The sequence below is a fragment of the Vidua macroura genome, chromosome 5 (assembly GCF_024509145.1).
Source record: "Vidua macroura isolate BioBank_ID:100142 chromosome 5, ASM2450914v1, whole genome shotgun sequence".
NCBI lineage: Eukaryota > Metazoa > Chordata > Aves > Passeriformes > Viduidae > Vidua > Vidua macroura.
This window is the reverse complement of record NC_071575.1, coordinates 10,903,870-10,926,374: the sequence shown is the minus strand read 5'-3', so window position 1 is coordinate 10,926,374 and position 22,505 is coordinate 10,903,870. Positions and strand designations below refer to the sequence as shown.

Here is a 22,505-nt window from a genome sequence, read left to right as displayed (position 1 = left end):
ATATATGTGAGCTTTTGTTTGCAATAGTGTGGGGTAAAATCTAATGTCTTCAGGGAAACGTCTATAAGCATCATTACTGATGTTCAACTGCAGTTTACCAAAGTCCCTTACAAACATGAAACAGGTCACTGTTGACATATTCTCTCCTTGTAACACCATTTATGAAATTCCTGTCATTTTCACTGTTAAATACATACAGTATTTATAAAGTTCAAGATCCACTAGCCGACAACTGCACATCTGATGGCTGAAAACAAATTGCTGCACATTTTTGTACATGATTGCTTATTACAAGTCATCTTAACATTATGTGACAGAAAATATTTAGTATAATAGAGAAATTAAATTTTAAAGTCAGTTTTATTCTTAAGCATGGCAACAACAGAGAAGTTTTGGGAAGAAACAGCACAGAGAACTTAACTGGGCAGCATTGGTGTATGAAACAGATTAGGGAAGCAAGCAGTGATTACTTTTGGCAGCTTACATACTTGAGGTCGCACCTACAGGGGCTCATAACTTAGCAAGATGTGAAACAGATAGAAATTTGCTCTATTGTTGGCCTGTTGTTTATCAATGTCACATTAATTCAGTCAAAGTATTGCAATATGTACATATAATAGCTATGCCACTAAGGCTTATATACAAACAAGTTGTTTAGAGTTCCTTTTATGAATTGCAGTTTGCAATGGTTTTCAAGTCATCCATAAATTTTACTTCAGTCAAAATAAAAGATAGATGGCTTTAGCACACAAGAAATTAATTTTAAGACCAAATTTGATACAAGATGCTTCAATCATGTCACATTTAGGGATTTAAAAGAGCACAAATGAATTCTCAAAAGCTTAAAAAATCCACAACCCTCCCTCCCCTGCACTCCCCACTCTCCCTCCACCCAAACCATACATTCAGGAAAGAAGAGATGTTTACATAATCACCTCTTTCAACTACTGTTCTTCTCAAACATCTGCAGGCTCTTTCAAATGTTTCTCTTTCAAAATTTACATAGAGTAATAGAAAAATTCTCAATTGAAAGAACCTCAGATTCAGGTCTCTGGTTCAACCTTCTACTTCAAAGCTGGGTTAGCACTCAAAGCAGACCAGGCTGCTCAGGTTTTCATCCAGTCAGGTCTTGGAAATCTCCAAAAGCAAGACTGGACAACCACTCTGGGCAGCCTATTGCAATTCATCACTGTCCCACCCTGAAAAGGCTTTGCCTTATGTCCAGTTGTACTGTCTCTGGCTGGAATGAATGAATTCCCATTACAGTTGTCCATATAATGCTGTTTAGATTTGTGACAAAAACTGTATTGATAAAACACTAATGTTTTGCTGAAGAATGCTTGGACAGAGTCAAGGCCTTCTCTCTTCCACTCAGCAAATAGCCAGGGAGTGGGCAGAAGGCCTCCTTTCTTTACTTCCTTCCTAGGTAAAGAACTGTGTGCTTGCCCTTGTTGAACTTACAAGGCTCCTGGCGACCTGTCCTCCCATCTTGTCTGTGTTTGACTGGTAGCCCTCCCCTTAACTGCCTTTGAATACTTGTGGTCTGCAAGAGCAGTAAGTGTGCACTCCATCTCCTGCTCCCAGTCTTTGACAAAAGACATTAGAAGTAGAAGTCAACTTCCAGAAAGTACCGTGAGCCACATACTATTCATAATTAATGGGTGGTCTGAGTATGATGACCCAACACATTTCTTATTTTTTTTATGTCCGTTCATGTAGAATAAAAAAAAAAAATTAAATTTTAGGAATATCATCTTTCCCTCTCATTTTTTACCATCGTGCAGAAAAGTATATGAAAGTTAGGTCCTTAGATTCTACTACAGTTTGCTCACAAGTCACATCCTAATTATAAACTGGCTTTTTTTCTGCAAAAGGATAATGATGAAATGTCTAAATATCAGACATGGAAAAATTTTCTCAATCATAGAAAAGGAGAGCTTTATTCTCTTTTATGAAAAAGGAAGGAGAGAACACCATTTCAGGATGGTAAATAGATTAGGAAATATCAGCTTCCCACCTGCAAGCCAGAAGCCAAAAATCACAGAAGTGGAGGAGACATATCTGGATGGTTTAATGGAGAAACATATGACTTTTAGGAGCCACTTACGCATTACATCTGTCATGGAAAAATGCACTATATAATTTTTCCCAACTAATTTCAATCTAATTCTTAATACAAACCTCTTTTCAAGTTAATCTGATTCTGAGCTATGAAGATTTTATTGCAGCTTAGTAAAAGCTGCAATAATACAACAGTGTAATAAATTGCTAGCTAGTAACAAGATACCATGGATATACAGGCTTACATGCAACACAAAATAGACAGATTCAGAAAAAAAATGTGCATGCTTTTCCTGAACCAACAAAATATGCAAGACAAAGTTTAAACTAAAACGATATAAAATAGCACGTGCTTCACCTGCTCTGGGTTAATATTCAGCACCTAGCAGAATCAAGAAAACTACTTTTCCAAAAATTAAAACATAAGCTGGATATTCAAAGGACTAAGAGGATTTTGTGTCTCTGCTAGGAAATGAAAAGGAACTATGAAAGAAAAAACCATGCAATATTACCAAGTGCAGAAATGAGAAGTTTGAGATACTTAGATGCTACAAAAAATTAAAACATAGCATGTGTAAGTGATAAATTAACACCAGCAGGTGTTACTGAAGTTAACACCAGGTCTAAACTGAAGTTACTGGACAACTAACCATGGTAAAAATGATAAAGGTAGCAAGTATGACAAAATTAAACACTTGTAAACAGATCCACCTAATTCACTACCTTAAGAGAAAAGAGGTCAAATCTTTTGCAGTTAATTAGAATGTGAATAACATACACATGGAAAACAAATGCAGAAATAAAAATAGAGCATATTGTATCAACAGCCAAATTAGACTTGATTAAGTTAAAGTTGGAAATCATGTTAATATGACTATTCAACTTTCAGGATTTAAGCTACAATTCCTGCATAGCACTGTACTATATTGTGTGTATGAATTCATTAAACTACTACTAACTGCAGGTTTTGAGCCACCTGTTTTCTCGGACTTAAAGAAACAAAACTCAAGGCCCACACCTCCTAACTTAATACCTGTCTAAAACAAACTTTGCTCTGAAGTCAATGATTCTAATCTCTTTCTTATCCTAATATTTTTCCAGGCAAAAAACCCTAAGTAAAATTCATATGCAAACACGAACTTCAGTAACAATACATAAAAATATTTCTGAATGCAATTTATATTCACATAAATACATACTCCAATTCAGCAGCCTTTTTTTTCAGTTGAATATTTTCTTCAATTTGAGCTTGACAAAGTTCCAGGAAATTTCCTAATTCTGATGCTTTGATTTCTTCAGTTGTGGGTAAAGTATGATGGGTTAAGATTTCACCATCAAGCAACTGTAAACTAGGAAGGACCTCCAACATGGAAGACCTTTGGAAAAAAAATATTAATTAGATTTTTGAAAAAATCCTTATGCTACAACACCCATTTTATTTATAAAATCATATAACAAATACGGAACATGAAGATAGTCCTCTAAATGTCTGCATGCATTTGTCCTTATTTCATATGTTAATATATTAACTAAGAATTTATACTTAAACTAAAGAATAATATAAAGAATAAAACACAGAACATAGCAAGACTTCTTAATATTTCATTGGTATAAAGAACACTTTATACATTGGTATAAAGTATAAAGAAATACTGACACCAGGAAAGTCAATGGCACCAGTCTCAAATCACTAGAGCTAGAATTTTACCTACACAAACCTTAACAGGAAAATTTGATACATTTGTGCATAGGCACCTGTAATTCATTTGATAAGTAGACAACACAGCAAACGAAGTCATAGGATTAAGATACAGTACTGATTTTGTTGACATATCACAAAACTTAAATTTTAGATCAACAGTTCCTGAACGTGTAGAGAGAAATTACCAAAGCTGATGTTGAATAGCGATACACCAAAACAGTGACATATCAAAGTTCATCAGTGATGGAAGTTTTGTCTCTTAGACCTGTGGGATCTCAACACTCATTTTTCCAGCTGGACTTCTCCTGGTGAAGGGCTGAGTCAATATTTCATTTAGTGAAAACTTCCTGGTGAGTATTCTGTCACTTAAGAGGCTCTATTAATCATTACAGCATTGAAACATAGTCCCCTAGGAATGCTCAGACTGATCTCAGGGTTTAATTTTTAGAAAGAGATTTCTTACTACTTCACTTTTGTTGGTGTTATCGCTGGCTGGACATGAAAGTACGAAACTGATTGGGAAATTTTACAACTAATTCCTTTGTTGGTATCAAGGGGTTATGTAAAGTTCACTGGAACATATTGTCTGAAGTTACAGTCAATGCTGTATTCAGCAAATCCATATTTCATAGTATCCCATACTTTAAATCCTTCAGACAAATTAATCTCTTGTCTAATCATAAAAGCTCTACCGGTTTAAGCAACCTAAAGTGTCAGTTCTCATAGTTAAATTGAAATTCAGAGATCTTTTCCCTCTAGGTTACAAGTGAAATAACACTTAGTTTTGTCAAATAGTGGGAATTCAAACAATAGAAATGGAAATTTAAAACATCGTCACAGTCACAGAATTTTATGAATAAAATTACCTGCAGGAACCATAGGGTGCAAATAAGTCTGTCCATTAAAAAAAATCAAACAAACCAATCAAGAATGTACTTGCACAGCTATCTTTTAAACTACTCAAACACTTCTAAATAAAAGTTTGAAATGGTTGAGTTTTTTCTTTTGATTAATAATTGTAAATGTGTACAAATATTTTCAAATGGAGGATATAAATGTAAGGGTGGTTTTGGTTTTTTAGGCTTTAGTGTGGCTAGCAGGACTAAGGCAATGATCATACCCCTGCACTTGGCACTAGTGAGGCCACACCTCAAGTACTATGTCTAACATGCAAAAAAAAAATTATACAAAAATACTATTAATGTGCAATTTTACTCCTATGGTTTACAAAACTATATAACTGCTTCTTTCAGAAATCATGGTAACTGGATATCATTTTGCATGTCAAATTTCTTTTCTACCCTGCTCATTTTTTATATAGAGACATATCATAATCTCTAGGACTAGCTCTTTGACTTTTCAGATCATTATTCCAGGGAACAATGAAGGCCAAATGACAGAATTATTCTTACATCTCTTTCATAATTACAAGGGCTATAAATTTTTGATGTAGAGATAAGGAATTTGAAGAAGCATAAAAAATGCTAATTTTCAACTACTAAGGAAAAATCAAACATCTACCCTGACTTTTTTTTCTAACAAACACTACCCCTTCACTTGCTATGAGGAATGCGAACCTGTCACAGCAGCGAGACTGTTCAGACTGTATGTCGGAGTGTTTCTACTATTTCACTAAGATACATACAACAATCTATTGTCTGATTTTGATTTTTTGATTTAGCAAATTAAAGTCTTTTTCTTACCTCCAGTTCTTTTCTTGGAGAAGAGGATTCCCACTCAATGACAACTCCTTTAGTTTATGGCAGCCACTAAACCATGTATGGACATCTTTAAGATCTGTAGTATAGCAGAAAGAAATCTAAATATGTCTGAATGCAGAACCATCTTCTTTCCCATAAATTGGTACATGAAACAAAAATGTACCAACATCATGCAGTCCTAAAAGCAAGACTGCTATCTATACAGTATAGTTTTAATTATTATCTATAACATTTATGTTTGGAAATATTTGTATATTTTGTATATTTTCCACATAAATGTCTCTTGTAAATTCATGGGAACAGTCCAATTCAAATCAGTTTATAATTTGACTATGAAGTTATTATTTGAATGTTATTTTTTTAACACAACTCACCTGACAAACAGTTATTTTTGATATCTAGCTTTTCCAAAAATACAAATGAATTTAAAGGCACAAGTTCAGTTAATCTAAGAACAAAACAGAAAAGTTTTTTTTAAAAATTTAAATTTAAACAGCAGTTCATAAACAGAAAGGCACTAGAATCTTTTGCAGGTATGACAATTTACTTATTTATATAAGAAAATGGCCATTTATCTATCCATGGTGCTAGGACTAACTACTGAAATTTTACCCCAAAAATATTTCTTAGTTTTCTCAGCACCTCAGTTTTTAATATTTTCTCATTAATGATTTCTTATCTGATAAATATTTCTTTCTGTTCCCTGCATTTAGTGCTGAAGATCTGAAGTCTTATAACATTTATACAACTCAGCTGGCTTTTGTTTAGGCACTATAACCAGAATGGTACTAATAGAAGGTCCTGATTCTGGAGAAAAAATTAAAAACTTGCTTGGCTTCTTTCCTCATTTCTTATTTCTCAAACTTCTTATCAGGTTGTTTCTCTTCTCTAATCAGCACATTACTTCCTAGATCCTAAAACTAGCATAACCACTGTCATGAATGCCCTTTTCAACAGGTCAAGGCTGCACTACCCTGTAACATATTTTTAGTTCTTCCTCTGTCTTACTACTTCTGTCACATTGTATCAAATGGGTGCTGATTACTGAGACAGTTGTGGAATTTGTTATGGAATTGCTCTTCTTGCATTATCAAAGTTTTCTTGAGCAATAATGCAGCAAAGCAGTACCAAAGACAGGACAAAATTCTTGTTTGCAGCATTGAAGAGTAAATGTAAAGAAACTGAGCTGATATTCGTCTATATATACAAAGGGATCGGAACTGTAAGATGTGTGCTATTGCTACTACTAAAGGATTAAGGCTCAGTGTTATTTCTTTGCTTACAAACTTTCATTGATACAAGAATGAATGTTGAATGGTTTGTTCAGCTGCCAAGCTATTGCCAAATATTAACTTTCAGATTAAAGTTTATCTTAGTTTATGTTGAATATGAAAGAGGCAGGAAAAGGTAAAAAACAAGATGCTAAGAATCCCAATTATCAACTACAACTAGAATGTTTAAGCATATGGTACACCAGCTATACATTTTTTAAATAAATACACATTCAGTAACATGTTTCATCCCTGTAATGGCAAGGCCCTAGCATGACAGGAAGATTGTAACAGAAATGGCACTGTATGTGGTCAGTTTTTGACTGCTAATTTTCACTGAAAGTAGTATTTTCTGAGGGTATAGTGCCTTTGAAAGGTATAAATCAGAATTCTTTTTCTCTGAAATATAACACTACAAAAAAATGAAATGCACTCAAAATTATTGAGGGACAAAAATGCATCTTTGTTGCTGAAAGGTACGACTATGTTGTGCTTCCAGCACAGGGTTTACAACTGAAAGGCAGAGCTGAATTTTACTCTGGTGCACTAATTATTAACTAAATGTTGGTTATAGATTATTTAATCTCATTGAAAATACAACCAAATTCAAAACAGGAAAAAAAATTAGTTTCCACATTCAGTTGAGAAGTATTTCTATACAACAACATAACATTTTAAGAGTAAATTCAGAGAAACAGATGCAAAGACAAATGAGTACATGCCACTGTACTTCCATTTCTTTCTCAAACTACATTGTAAAGTTGTCCTGGTTCTAACCCTACTTAGTTCTATTTCCTTTGTGCTATGGAAGTTTTCCATGGAATCAAACAACTATGAACAAGTATTGACTCTATAAAGCCTTTTATGTAGATCTGTATATATAGTAATACAAATTTCAGCCTTTTAGTTTCTCATCATCAGCCAATAATACATGAGCATATTTAATATTCATAGCAAATATCATCATAGATATTACTGGCTAATAGTATGGCTGCAAAAACTGAAAATTCATTACTATAGATTCATATATTCAGAAAACAAACATATAAGGGACAGAAGATAATGCAGGGTTTTTATTTATAATGAGTTCTCTGGATGTTTATCAGCATATGCTGTGGTGAATTAGAAATTGTCTTCTGGACTGTCCTTGCCTGCCGTTGGCATTATGAGAGTTAAAACATTTCTCCGTCATTCTATAGCTTTCCCTTTACCGACATTCTTTGTTAATTTTTTTCCTAAGAAAATTCAAACCAGAAAGACAAAGGACATTACTGAAAACTTAATACTACTTGACCTTGTCACATTAGCCCTGGGCATAAGAGAGATATAAATTACAAAGAAGACACAAAAGTAAAAGATATTCACAAAAAAGCAAGCTGTAGCTTCCTTTTTCTGTTCCTATTTAAGGCGCTAGCAGAACAGTCAGAGATAGAGTTTATCTCGTTTATGTGGCTATATCAGAAAACAAGGTTTAAGAATAGTTGCAAGTATGCGTCACAGAAAGTAAAGATTGTGTTTCTGAACATGAATAGCAGTTACTGCTCAAGATGATATAAATCCTGCTGTGCAACTGCTTTTCCCCAGAAAAATTAGCATTGATGTTAATAAGCAGTTAGCAGGGCAAAATAACTAAAATAAATTCATCAAAATCTAGATCTTTAGGTAAAGACCAGATTGCTTTTTCATTGCGTAAATTAAAGACAGTTCAGTTTGTAATAATCATATTTATAAGCAGCAAATATACAGAATATAGGAAATCTGTCAGGTAGCCACTTTGCTTCTTGAATACTCTAGTAGACAGTACTTCAAGTACATTATCCATGATGCCACATAGAGATAAACTTATCACCAGCAAAGAATTACTGAAAATTATTTTAAAAAATCTAGAGTGGTAAGGATAGGATGGAGAAAACCACTATATATTAGTATAGCTTTTTTCATTAATGACTTATTTCAACATCCAATGACATTTAGATTTGTTATGATAATTCTTGAAAAGTGGTCAATTTCTCAAAACATCATGGCTTGCAAGGAGCTCAACTCTCATACCTGAGAAATTCAGTTAAAAACACAGATACCATATATATTTAAGTTGAGAGAACAATGTATGCTACGAAAGAACTTAACCAACTTTTTAGCATTTCTACTATAAGCCTTTTAGCAATAATATGCATCTACATGCCAAAACATGGGAGCAACATGTTCACAACAAATTTGATTTGGGCCAAAAATTTTTCCCAAAATAAAAAGGAACTTTTGCAGATGACTGCATTTTTTTAAATATTAAATTTTTATCTATTTCAGTTAGGTTATTTTAGTGAAAAACAAGCAATAGCAAAAAAAAAAAAAAAGAACTTTGTCTTATTAATACCACATTAAAACAGAAATGTTAGGAGGGATTTTGTCTATTTTTAAGTTGAAAAAAAAATGGCTACCTGAACAGCACATTTAGCATCTCACTGTAAAACTTTTAAATGAAAAAGACATTAACTAGTAAGTTGTATAATTAAATGGGATTACATGTAAATATAAATGCCACATGAACTCTGAACACATATTAAAAATTTATTAATTTTACACAAGGACCAGGTTGTTTTCTCCTACACCTAAATCTTTATCCACAACACAATAAAAAAGAATATGTCCCTCTTTTAAACTAACTTGACAGTTGTGTCCTCAGCTACTATAAAATAGAGGATGGATCTTCATAGTCCCAACACTGCAGAAACCAAGTCAAGAGGATATTCATCATTGTCTTTGGTCAACTGCGCATTGATCAAGAATATGGTTTGTACATAAAAGCCACAATAAAACACTTAATAAAAGCAGCAGTGATGAAATAGCTGTCTTTTTTCGATTTGAAGGAGTTCATCACTACCTGTTTTAGTTTCTTGTTAGACTTTAAACCTACAGCTTGTTAGACTGTAGGTTTAAAACAATTTAAGCTAAATAATTTTTAGAGTTTTACCTTTGACTATTTCTGGTTTATGATGCAGACAAAGCATCTCAGGAATAAAAATGTCCTGTAAATTAGTGTAAGAATTTTCTTTTCACAGTACTTCACTTTCAGAAAGAATACAGATTCATAGCATTATCATTATATTGGCTTCCTGCAATCAGTAAAGAGGAAATGGCACTCAGTGCACACTTGGAAAAAATTCACAAAATTGCACTGGCTGTAGGATAAAAGTAAAGAAACAGCTTTTCTTTCAACAGCTTACTCCATTACATTTCTGTTTCTACAGAACATCGAGTTACTTATGCTATAGCACACATATGGAGCTGCTTATAAGTGTACATAAAGTGAGTGTAACAGAGAAGGCTACTGAAATGCCAGGAATTTTGAGGTTTTTAATATGGATTGAAGGCTATCTTGTCCTGTTTGTCACAAAGATTTGACATAAGCTACAGACACATCACGGAAAGAAGGGTAATTGCTTGGGGGCAAGATGTACATTTATTTTCAGCACATCCAGTCTGTTGCAAAAATATGTCCTTTGTCACAGCCCAGCAAAAGGAACTCAGCAGACCAAACACTGCATCTCTGCTTGGCTACTGGAAAACCAGAGCAAGCACTACAATGGACTTTAAAAACTCTAAGATGATGGGATAGGCAAGTGACTCAAGGTACATCTACATGGCCAGTCCAGCACAACCTAAATGCAGAGGCTGCATTTGAGCTATCCCTGAGACTGTGCTTCCAAGTCCCTAGCAGGCATGAGAGATCTTCAAGGAGTTTTGCAAACACTTTATTACACACAGGATAGCTACACTGGAGGAAGAAGAAGAAACTACAAGAATACAGAGCCACATTATCCACAAAGAAGCTAAAGAGGACAAGGAAAAAAAATAGCTAAAACCAAGAATTAAATCAAGCAGTGTGACTCAAAATCTAATGCTTAACATATAATGCTCTTGCTTAATCACAGGCAGGAAGCTCTTTCTCCAAAGTCTAGAAGAATTAATATGGGAACAAAAAATCCCAAACCCTAGAAGCCTGATGAGGAACTTGAAGATTAAATTCTGTAGATATTTTATTTACATCCAAGAGTCTCCATGAATAGTACTTCACTAGAGATGTTATGAAAACAATCTGATATATTATATAGAAATATAGGTTGTATATACTTAAATAATATTCAATTTCCATGAAGGACATTGCTTATTACAACAGGACTCATTCTTACACATCCTTTTTCCCACAGGCTCCCAGAATCAACTGGCTAAGCTGCACTAAATGTCACTTAGGATGGGATTCTTCTGTTCAGATGTAGACACCTACACATGAGGTGGTCGTTTTGATTTTTTTTTTCTAGTCAATGAAGATGAACAGGCACTTTTAGGCTATGATTAGCCTCAAAGCAAGCAGCTAAAAATGGCAGATGAATCACCCTTTAAAAACATCTATTCACTAACAGGAGAGTGAAGTAAATAGTTGAGGGTGTATTTCTATATATGGTATGTTGTATTCTGTTTGTTAAGCTGAAATCAGTCTTATTCAGAACAAACTGATCACAGTATAGAAAAATAATGGATATTAATTTAAAATCAATTTTCCTATTAGCATATTGTAGACTGTAATAAATGTTTCATATCTTTTTTAGCAGAATTTAAATAGAGAAAAAGGGGGTGTGGGGAAAATAAAGATTTTTAGTCCAGGATATCTGGTTATTCTACCTCTGCAGATGTATAGATTATCTTAGAAAACAAACAGAAAACTAATTGCAGAGTACTTCAGTGCATGATCCAGTTTTATGCTGCTTGTCTCCATTCTTCTTTATTTTATACCTTTTAAACAGAACCATAAGAGTGAAAAATTAAAGCAAATATACTTGTTTTGGAGGGTATTAACATATGTATGTAAAATAAAAACATTCTTATTTGGCCTTTCTATCTCTAGTACTTGCCCTTAACTTAGCCTTCAAAGTCTGTTTTGAATAAGCTAGTTGTGAAATATGAAGTTTGACAGACATACTCTAGAAACAATTGCTAAAGAAAGAAAGCAATACACCATGGTTTTAATAATGCCACAATGCTCAAGAATTATTTTCACATAATATCCAAGAGAAAAAATTAATTTATATAGTTAATGCTGCTTCAAATTTTCTTAGATAGAGGTAGCCAATGTAATTGCATGCCAACCACATATTTTTCTTTTTAAAGAATATTCCAAGAAGATATTGATATTTCAACCATATTGAGAATTACACTTTTCAGACAAGTGTAATGTTAGTAAATTCCTCTGGATCAGTTCTGTAAGTGGAAGAATGTTTTTTACTTACCTATTTTGAGACAGCAAAAGCATCTGCAATAGAGGCAACCAATAAAAAGAAAGCATTCTCACAGAAGAAATGCTATTGTCATCCACATATAGTTCTCTTAAGAGAACATGGTTTTCCAGTCTTGGAAGCTAAATAGAAACGAGATGGTTATTTAAGAGTAATATAAATTAGAGAAACAACAATGGAATTCTTACCAGATGATTTTCATAAATCATTGCTAAATACAAGAAAAACTGACATTTTGGATATATGTATAATTTCCTTATTATGTATGTACCAGTTGTCCCACATAATCTCTATATATCAGGTGGTAAATATTTTTTAATGTCTTCTATCACACCTGAATAGTTAATATAAAAAAATTAAAGAAGAAAAAAAATTCAAGAGACCAAGAGTCACAGTCTTACTATTTTATTCATGCAGTTATTTGCTGCTTATTGACAATGCTTTTCATCTCTTGAATTCATAGGAGAACAACTGTTAGTACATATGATTAAGCATATGGTTAGCAAACAACTTTGCTATTTTAAATGCTGCAGCACAAATTTCAAGTTTTGGAGAATCAACATACATTAAATAGGCATGATTATCATCAGGATGATAATAATATTATTATTACATGCAGGTAACAGTAAGGAGCAATTACTTATACGTAATGACAATTATATAATTATTACCAGCCTGATATAATTATCTTACTATTGTAACAGGACCTATAAGTAATAATAATCTTTTCTTACAGTATAAACAGAATCAGAAACATAATTAGGAAAAAAAAATAGATGCTATAAATGAAGGAGGAACCACAACCACTGAGAGTCCAATTTTTCAAGGACTTGGGAGTAAGAAAACAATTAACTGCTAGCCATTTGTATCTTTGAAAAATCACCCTCTGATAAGGGAAAAAAAAAATCTTACCTAAGAGCATGAAACATCCCACACCAATCAAAGAACACATGCTCAGAATGCTGAAAAATATGACTGTTAGCAAAGATGTATGCATAACAGCCACTAAATTCAAAACTTTTACCTCCTGGAGATTATTGCCTTGCAACTTCAGAACTTGAAGTAGGCCACAATTCTCAATGCCTTCAACTTGTGCAAGATGATTGAAAGAGCAGTCTAGGTGAATGAGAGTAGGTGCCTCACAAAGACCTTTTGTGCTGATTAACTGATTATGGTCCATAATTAATTGTTGAAGATTTTTCAGTGACTCCAGACCACCTGAAAATTCAAGATTTAAGACATGATGAAATAAAAATCTCTTGTCATTCAAGTACTAAGGAAACTCGGAATTTTCTGTACATTCTCTGACATAACAATTAATATTACTTCTGTATAGGGTTTAAAACAAATTACTGTATTTTGACCCTATCACATATACAGTGCATATGCTTCACAAATCTCTGATCCTGTTAATCAAGCAATAATAACAGTTCATAATCTCTTTGGTCCTCCTGTTGGAAAAGAACATTCTTTTAGTGATAAACTGTACTTAGTATGCTTTAACCACTTTAAAACTGCTCTGAATTCTGTGAAATGCTAACAGTCCTCTTAAAATCATCCATCAGAACGAAAACTATGTTCAGAAGTTAATTTTTATTATTTCATTTTTTTAAGTTTTTTTTAGAGTTTATAAGCAAGCTTAGAAAAAACTGTATTAAAACTTAGGTCAGTAACATCACTATTATTTAAATTAATCTTGTTTAAGGAATTATGACAAAATAAATTTAACGAATAAATTTACAAAGAAAATTTAGTGCCTTCAAGAACAAAGCTATACTACTGTAGCCATTCCACTCTCAACAAATTTACTCCTGCCATCTACATTAAAGAGCATGCAATCTATGCATACAAAAGAAATGCAAAGGAATTCCCATCAGCATGTGTTTCTTTCACAGAATGTAACCCAGATCATCCTTACAACAGCAAAAAATTACATTGTCTTTCCATAGTCTTACACATGCAATGGCACTGATCCATCTAACTTGCGACAGGTCCGAGCAGCTTTTCTGTATCTCTGTAGTAAAAAATTCCTTTGAAGGAATACCCTTCACATAACTTATCTAAAATAAGGAATTTCTGATTTTATGTCTGTTTCATGTATTCTTAGATAATTTAGTTAATTTAGGATTATTTGAGGGAATATTTTGTCTCATCTTTATCTCACCCAAAATTTCACAAGTTCCCCAAAGGAATCTGAATGAGCTCGATTCACAATAGGGAATCTCTTTTTGACTGTCCTCTGGAAAAAACCTAGATTATGAAACCAGAGATCAGTTTGCACCATAGAGTATTGAGAATACAGAAGAGGACTTAAAAATGAAAACAAATGATAAGGAGAAAACTGAAGCAAAACATTAAATAACACAACAGCAGTAAATTTTTAAAAATTCCCAATATAGGTGTTCTAATAATTTTAATTTTAAAATGGAAAACACTTAGTGAAAATAATGCAACTGTCTGACATTAAAATATCATCTTAAATATAACATGCATGTCCTATAATGCAACTTCAAAACTGTGCCTTAGCAAATAAATATACAGATCTTTAATTATTCGGAAAAATTTCAAACATGCCCATGACATAATATCCTGACTGCAAGATCCTGATCTGCATTTTTCTTTCGTGCTTGGATGAAAATAAAAAAGGAACCAGCACCATCTAGCGGTCCCAGAAACACTTTTGCGTTTTCGTGCCTTTGCTCCCAAGACTTCCTCACAAGAGCAGCTCCTCAATCTCCACTTTTCAGTTACCAGCTCAGCAGTACTGGAAACTTTAAAAGCACTCTGTGAGCCTGGAGTGGGACCAAGAAGAGAGACTGCACACACAATAAGAAAAGGCAAGAAGGTACAACAGAATCTGGAAGTTTCCTTCTCTGCATGCTGCACAAAGCATTTTTTTTTACTCACCTGAAAGTCATTCAGAACATTCTAGAATTATCAAATGCAGTCCAATGGAAAAAAAAAAACCCACAAGAGAGAATAATGTAATACAAACAGATGATATTTTACTGGTTCTTCTGCCCACATGCAAATTTAAATGTAAGCATGAAAATCTTCTGCACATTTCCAGAAGATATTGTATGTTTTACATACGATGCAACAAACAAAATTATAGCAGCGATAGGAAAAGCATTTTGTTTTACATGGTTTCAGCAAGATTCAAGGAGAACTTCTATGTAAGTCCTCAGCAATTTGCAAAGTGCAGCTGAATTCTCCTAGCTAGGGACTCAGCTACTAATGTAGCTGTGAAGTCACTTTTATATGTGACAAAGACAACCAACAACAGAGTGAAAGCTGACAGCGAAAACATAAAAATGTTTTAAAAATCCCCAAAATAAAACCCTCAAACAACAAAACCAAAACTAAAAAGGTGTTTGATTAAAAAAAAAATTCCTCTCTGTGCTGTCTTAAAAAGAGTATATTCAAAGCAGCATTTATGACCATCCATGGTTATGCACTGCTATTCCTCGAGCTGCCAGGATTTTACCCAGCACTCTATGGCAATACAGACACCCTACAGAAGCATATTTGAAGACTTGAGTCAAAATGCTACTTTTTGTGCATGAACATTTTTAAACAAAGCATTCATCCTCAAAATACAAACGTATGCACTCAAATTTGGTGTGTTTCTGTCACAATTACTTAATTTGTGATCATGTATTCCTAAGGGAAAAAGCATAATTAAGACTATTTCTCTTACTGCTATATTAAAATAGTTTTTGGCAACTCTAATTTTTCCCCTACTGATGCTATATTTCAATGACAGGAGAAAAGAATAAAAAGAGAAATCATAGTATGCCAGAAATTTCCTACAATAAGTCATTAAAACTTATAATATTATGAACTTAAATGAGCTTTACTACACAGTACTGGAGTTTCCAAAATTGCTAAGGGACATCCTGCAAGATTTACAGATGGAAGTGATATGCTAACTTTTTATAACTCACAAATCCATTTTTATGCATTCTGTGCAACTACTCAATATGAAATAACTCCTGTATTATGCATCTGCTTTAACCTAAAATCCTCACAGCAATTCTGGAGAGGAAAAAAAATCCAAATTTAAGATGAATTTTGTGAACATTTTTTTACCCACTTAAATTCATTAGAGACTAAATAATTGTAGCAGTGCACTGCACAAAAGAGAAAGTACCAGAGAATTTTAGTCCATTTGGCCTCTATGAAGTTACCGCACTCCACACGAATGCCACACTCTCAAATGTCACCCACTAAAACTATGTCATTCTTACAGTAATCCTGCAGACATTTTTATCAAATGAGATCAATCTGAATAAGAACCTTATCAAGCACTAAATGCAACAATGCAGATACAACTTTTTAACCATTTTATTTTCCTGTTCCTCATTAGAGTACTGATATGCTTTTACAGTAAACATTGATTTCCCAGCACTTTTATTCTCACTTATTAAAAATTTTCTTCATGAATAATAACATTTATACATATTAGTGTATTAGTAAAAAATACTCATTATATCTTCATCAAAGTCTCTACATTTACAGTTTTTTTAAGCTTTCCCATCTTCTGTTTGCTACGCCCTTGCCGTTTATCACAGAACTGTACTATCTCTGTTCATAGTGTTATTTAACAGTCCTATTTAACAGTGGAACTGCTTCTTATTTACAAGTCTTATGTCAATTTGTTTAGTCTGTGAGCTTAATAATTGTTTTTAATTATTTTCCTATTGTCCAGCAGACTTCTATATTCAGACATGATTTCTGTGTCAGTCAGGAACACACTGGAATTCCCTGCAGATGCACAGCTAAGCTGTGCTTTCATTATGTCTGTAGATAAGCTGAACTCAGCCTACTCTCATATTCCAGCTGACTTAGTGCAGATAATGTTAGTGGCCCTTTCAGAAAGATTTTAATTTCTTTGGCTGACAATAGTTACAGGACCTGCTAGATGGAATACATGGCAGTAGCTAAGCCATGCTTTAAGATGTAGGTTTTTTGCCAAGTCTGTCTCCTTGGGCTTAGCAGCTGAGTGGCTCTAAATCCAATGGGTGTACAGTTCTGAATATAAACTGTATAAATATTGTTATACAAATTGGAATAATTTTCTTACCAATTCGAGTGATTCTATTGTAGGAAAGTTCAAGATTTTGGAGATTTCTGCATCCATCTAAGCCACAAACTGATGAAAGATGGTTCTTATTCAGAATGAGAATACAGAGATTTTCCAGATTTGCACAGTCAATTACCTGAATGTTGTTTTCCTGCAATAAAAGAAAATGACAATATTAAATAGCATCTGAAGTGAAGCAGCAGAACTAAGTAAAATATAGCAGATTGCCTTCATTGATAATTTTTATCCTAAACTCTTAGCTAGGAGTAAGGACATCTTTATTTGTCCATTGGGGAAAATAATGATGAGTCCTAGAAACGACCTTTTGTGTCCTGCTGAAATAGAACAAGAATGTATCTTGAACTTCATTCTGGCTCTGAAAATTCCCAAAGTTGAAACAAAAAGAGCATAAAAAAGAAGTTAAGAACAGAGCAGGCTCTTCCATATACATTTTCCTACCTCTTGAAACCCTGGGAGACTGAACTAAAAGCTGCATAGAAACATCATATTTACTAGATGCTAATGAACACAGCTGTAATTTTGCTGGAATCCTATTTACTAACAGCAAAAGTCTGTATTTTAGAGGTAATTTGGTCACAAACATTAACACTGTTCTAAGCTAATATTCTTCCTCCAAGGGATCCTGCTCTTCAAACATCCCCTTCCCCAGGCCATTTTAATAATGCTTCCTCAGATTGCTCTTTCACTATTTGCTGTGCTTGGTCTTTTCATCTGGAAAATAGTGTTGTTAAAACACATTAAATTAAACATGTGAACAAAGCTGTTTCATGTAAATTGCCAGATTCTGGAACAAAGATGCATTACAGAGAAAAAGTTCTGTTTAGTAATTAAACATGGCCATGTAAGACACTGCACAGTAGCAAATACCTAACATTAGACTTCTAGTATAACTCACTATATGTACTATTCCTTGAGCATATATGTTACTAATTTTAATTAACACTCAAGGTGTATGTTGCAAAGGACTCCTCCTTCTCCCTATTCTTGCTCAAGCTGACCTCCTGCTATGGTGAACAGCATCTGCCCACATCAATCAGAGACTGAGTAAACAAAGATCTATACTCATGCTTAGCTCATGCCGGATATTTTCTTAGTACAGGTTGAATCGTTTGCAGCATGTTGTTTTGTGTTATTTGCACTGTAAATCTGCTTGTATAACTTTGTTCACATTTGGGAGTATTTTGTTGCTATTCCTATGTTCTTAAGGCTAAAAGCTACATATTCAGTTGGACAACAAATTCAATTAAGGAGCAAAACTGGCAGTTCTCCCCATGTTATAACAAATAATCAAATATGCTTGGTACCTCCACATTGATATACTTCAGGTCTTTGCAGCTACTAAGTCCTTCGAGTGCAACCAGTCCACAGCGCCTCAGAGTCAAAACTTGAAGATTTGAACATTCAGATAAGGTTGAGAGGCTACAAGCTGGCAAATCTTCGAGCGTAAGCATTGTGACCTACATGCATTTATTGATAAATAAAACTCATGTTTTGTATATTGAACATTCAGTGCACAACATCACATTATGGTAATTTTCTTTAGGATGAAAAAGAGAACAAATAATGCTTTATAAAATGCAAGCAACTAATGGTAATCTTTTCATATAGAAAAGAATGGCAATGATAGGTTTGATCTGTCCAATGGGAGGAGCTAGCATGAAAACAATAGTCACAGTATCATAAATAATGAGTGTAGAACAGACAAAAATTGTTCAGACTAGGCTAGTAGGCCATCTCAGAATGGATATCTAGATGAGAGCACAGAGCAAGCATACAATAAGTTAATAACTGGTAAGAAAAATAAGTCCTGGCAACCAGGAGATGTCCTTTACAGCAAAATACTATCTATAAGCTGATCAGTAATATCTTGTTTCTAGAGAGACTATTGCTCTCAAAACTCAGAATGGGCTAGTTGAGCAGGGCCTTTATACAAAGGCAAAACCTTGTTAATTAAGCAGAATGTAAGAGCTCTTGCCTTTTAAAGTGTTAATATTATCATCATCTGAAGACTAATACCACATTGTCTGTTCCACAACACTCACTGGAATTCAAAAGTCATTGTCACTGCTCTTATTCTGCACCTGGGCACAGGAACTATATCTATAACAATACTATTTCCAGCTCAACAATAAACAGCATTCTGCCAACATACCAAAACAGGAAATAACAAAAAAAGTGAAAGTATGTCTCCCATTTCATTCTCAAACTTTCATATTACCAGTTACCTGTTGCAAGGTACTCCAAGGGCCACTATGAATTATCTTTTCTGTACTTAATGGAGGCATCTTGTTAACTGAACTTTTCCTTAGTCGTTTTCTTATAGTTGCTTGCTTTCTTTGGTTTTCTTCATATATTTTAGACCATGATTTGCATGTGTTCATCCAGTTTATTCTCTTCTTTTCAATATCATCAGGAAAAAATACTTTACTACAAGAATCTGCTACGTCTTGACTACTGTCCCAGGTGTCTCTGACTTCTTCAGTAGCATTTTCCGTCAGAAATAAAGTTTTCTTCATAATTTCATACTGAGAAAATAGATCTTTAATTTCTCTATTATTAGCATTTGGCTGGACATTTGGAGGACTGCTGCATATGCAGTTTGCCTTATTTTCTACCATGTCACTAGCACTGAAGTGAAGAGATTCATTCTTTGAAATATGACCATTTGAAACTTTATCCTGATCACTTGTTTGTGAGTAATTTTCTTCTACTTGTGTTACTGAATTAATGTATAAGTTCTCATTATTCACTTGAGAAGGGTGTTCCTTCTCAGAGCCTAGCACGCTTGGTGTCAGATTTCTTTCTGCTAGACTCATCCAATTATTTGTTTCATCCATCATTTCAGCATGCTTTTCTTTTGGTTCCTCTACTTGTTTATTTAGTTCCTCCTTCTCTTCTCTTATTACTGTCATATTTTCTGTCTTTTCCTTTTTTATGTTTTCTATGTTATTTTCTACATTTTCACTCATCACAGCTTCTGCCCTTTTTTGTTCTAATTTTCTTTGTTCTCTTCTTATTTGCAGTTGTTTTTTTAATCTCAGGCTTTCTTTCTTTTTCTCATATTCCACAAACCTCCTCACCTGTTTCAAATATTCTTGTCTTTCAAGTTCTCGTCTCTTTCTTTCCTCTTCTCTATTCAACCTGTTTTCTTCCATTTGCATGTTCAGTTTTTCCTCTCTTTCTTTCATTTCTCCCTCTATTTCCTCTAGTATTTTCTGCTTCTTTCTCATTTCATATTTCCATTGTTTTAAAATGGGAGCATATTTTTTACGGACTAAAAATGCTCTAAATCTAGCTTGGATTTTCACAGCTGCTATACTCTGTTGCTCAGCCAGTTGTCTTTCTTTTGCTTTCTGTTCTTCCAAGGCCTTTTTCTCCTCTTCCATTTGCAACTGTAGCTTCATGATCAATTCCTAGGCCAAAACAATTAGGATAGATTTCAACCACTTTTAAAATGGGACAGGTATTGGCACATATTTATCATTCATAAACAGAATCTAGTATATTAAGCGTTCCATGGTAACATTTATTCTCAAATATATAACAGTAACCTCACAGTCTTTTGACAAAAGCTCACTGTACAACCTTACCTCATGTTGCCTCATTTTGTCTCTCCAAGCTTCCTCCTCTTTCTGTAACTCATCTTCTATTGCAGCCTGGTGTTTCTGCACAACAAATTAACTCAAATGAATATTGTATAAAATGCACAACAACACAAAACACACTCTCTCCAATCTCACCCATCTTCTTGACTTTCCAACAATACAATTCTGTGAATGCCTGAATTTAAATGAGAAACTGAGCCATGTGTGGATCAAAATAAACAGGACACTTGCATCAGTAATGTAGATTTGGTCATGTACTGAGAGATGCATACCTTCAGAAAGTCAGCATCTAGGTACTGACCCAAACAGCTGCCACTTTCCTCTCCAAGATCTGTACTACTATCAAAGATGAAAACTAGTTACTAAACCATTCAAAGTATAGGCAAAACTGAGAAACATGTCTGAATAATAGCATGAACAATCTCCCTTTAATTGCATTGGTAGGTACTGATAATATTAAAATCCTTCAAATGGGAACTTTGTTCAGTAAAGCTAAAGAATTTTTTCTGACTGAAACTGTTTCTCAACAAAAAATGAAAGTTCAAGTCTACTTTCTCACTATTTGCAAGTAAATAGCATTTCCCTCCTTGCCCAACAAAACCTCAGGAAAAAAGTCTCAAGCAGACTTAAGGTAGCAGCCAGAAAGTTAGTTACATAAGTAACTAAAAAACAGGCTGATCCAGAACCACATAACTCCTGGTGGAATCAAGATATATCAAAAAAATAAAATATGGAAGATATGGAGGAAGTAGTATAAGCAACCACTTTCAACTTGGAGCATAAATTCTCCCACGTGTCTAAGCACGTTTTTCATGGGCATGCTGTTTAAACAACAGGAGACCAGGCATCTACATCCTTCTGCAATAGGAAAAGTTGGATTCTATTTCTCATCTCCAAAAGAAGCGTTCCTACAACAGCAGTATCAAAGTGCCCAAACATGGCCATGCTCATCTTTCCCTAGAGAAAGCCATCCTATATCCAAAAATGTTTTGTGACAGCAAAGAGCTAAGAAGGCCTATCAGTTTTTCTGACCTTTTGAAAAGAGAGCTGTAGTGGACACTGAAGTGGCCTTCAGAGATCAAAGGTCTTTTCATTTACTAAGCCCTTCCTTACTACTGGTGACTTAAATTACCTTGCTGGTGCCAAGGCACCCATCTCTTCAGAAAGCCACAAATTAGTTAACTGAAAATGTAGCGTTAATGCACCTTTCAAAATGCACTTATTTAGGCTAAATAATAAAATTCTGTGGCCTCGCAAGTATAATATCTGAGAGATAAATTTCATGTTCTTTCACTCTTATCCATTATGATGCTCCACCCACTATAGCAAAACATGACTATATAGTCTGAGACTGCAACCAGCCAACCTGTTGAGTCATCATCTGTTGTGGCAGAACTCAGTAGATGAAGCCTGAGTAAGTTTCCCAGATAAAGATAGGGACAGCAAGTATTATAACTTTTGCCTAGTGAAGAATAGCACCAGCATTGCTGAACTGAATAATTTTGGTTCTGATTACTTCCAATAAGATTTTAACATCTAAATGAGAAAAGAGGGTGGGAGGTCCAAACTATCTAAGTATTTTCTGTTAGGGCACAGTGAGCATTTTTCATTTCTGATTAATTTCAGCACAACTCTCATTTCCGGCAATTTGGATTATTTCATCAGATAAAAACTGTAAAGGCAAAGCTTAAGGAATTATTTAAAATTTAGCATAGCAAATTCATTCACTATTGATTAAATCAGTAAACAC

At 34.0% G+C, this 22,505-nt stretch overlaps 1 protein-coding gene across 8 annotated transcripts in view; it reads right to left on the bottom strand.

The window, feature by feature from the left end:
* Positions 1 to 22,505, bottom strand: part of LRRIQ1 (leucine rich repeats and IQ motif containing 1) — a 103,650-nt gene that overhangs the window by 75,719 nt on the left and 5,426 nt on the right. For all 8 annotated transcript variants that reach the window (XR_008437357.1, XR_008437358.1, XR_008437359.1 and 5 more), the window contains exons 7-15: positions 20,741 to 20,815; positions 19,376 to 20,563; positions 18,455 to 18,607; positions 17,130 to 17,280; positions 13,068 to 13,261; positions 12,038 to 12,165; positions 5,859 to 5,932; positions 5,467 to 5,560; positions 3,261 to 3,437 (exon numbers count right to left, since the gene is read on the bottom strand). Coding sequence is in view for 4 of the 8 variants with exons in the window: in XM_053978868.1 (XP_053834843.1) it covers positions 3,261 to 3,437; positions 5,467 to 5,560; positions 5,859 to 5,932; positions 12,038 to 12,165; positions 13,068 to 13,261; positions 17,130 to 17,280; positions 18,455 to 18,607; positions 19,376 to 20,563; positions 20,741 to 20,815 (2,234 nt within the window). In the remaining 4 variants the exon portion in view is untranslated. The remainder of the gene's footprint in view (positions 1 to 3,260; positions 3,438 to 5,466; positions 5,561 to 5,858; positions 5,933 to 12,037; positions 12,166 to 13,067; positions 13,262 to 17,129; positions 17,281 to 18,454; positions 18,608 to 19,375; positions 20,564 to 20,740; positions 20,816 to 22,505) is intronic.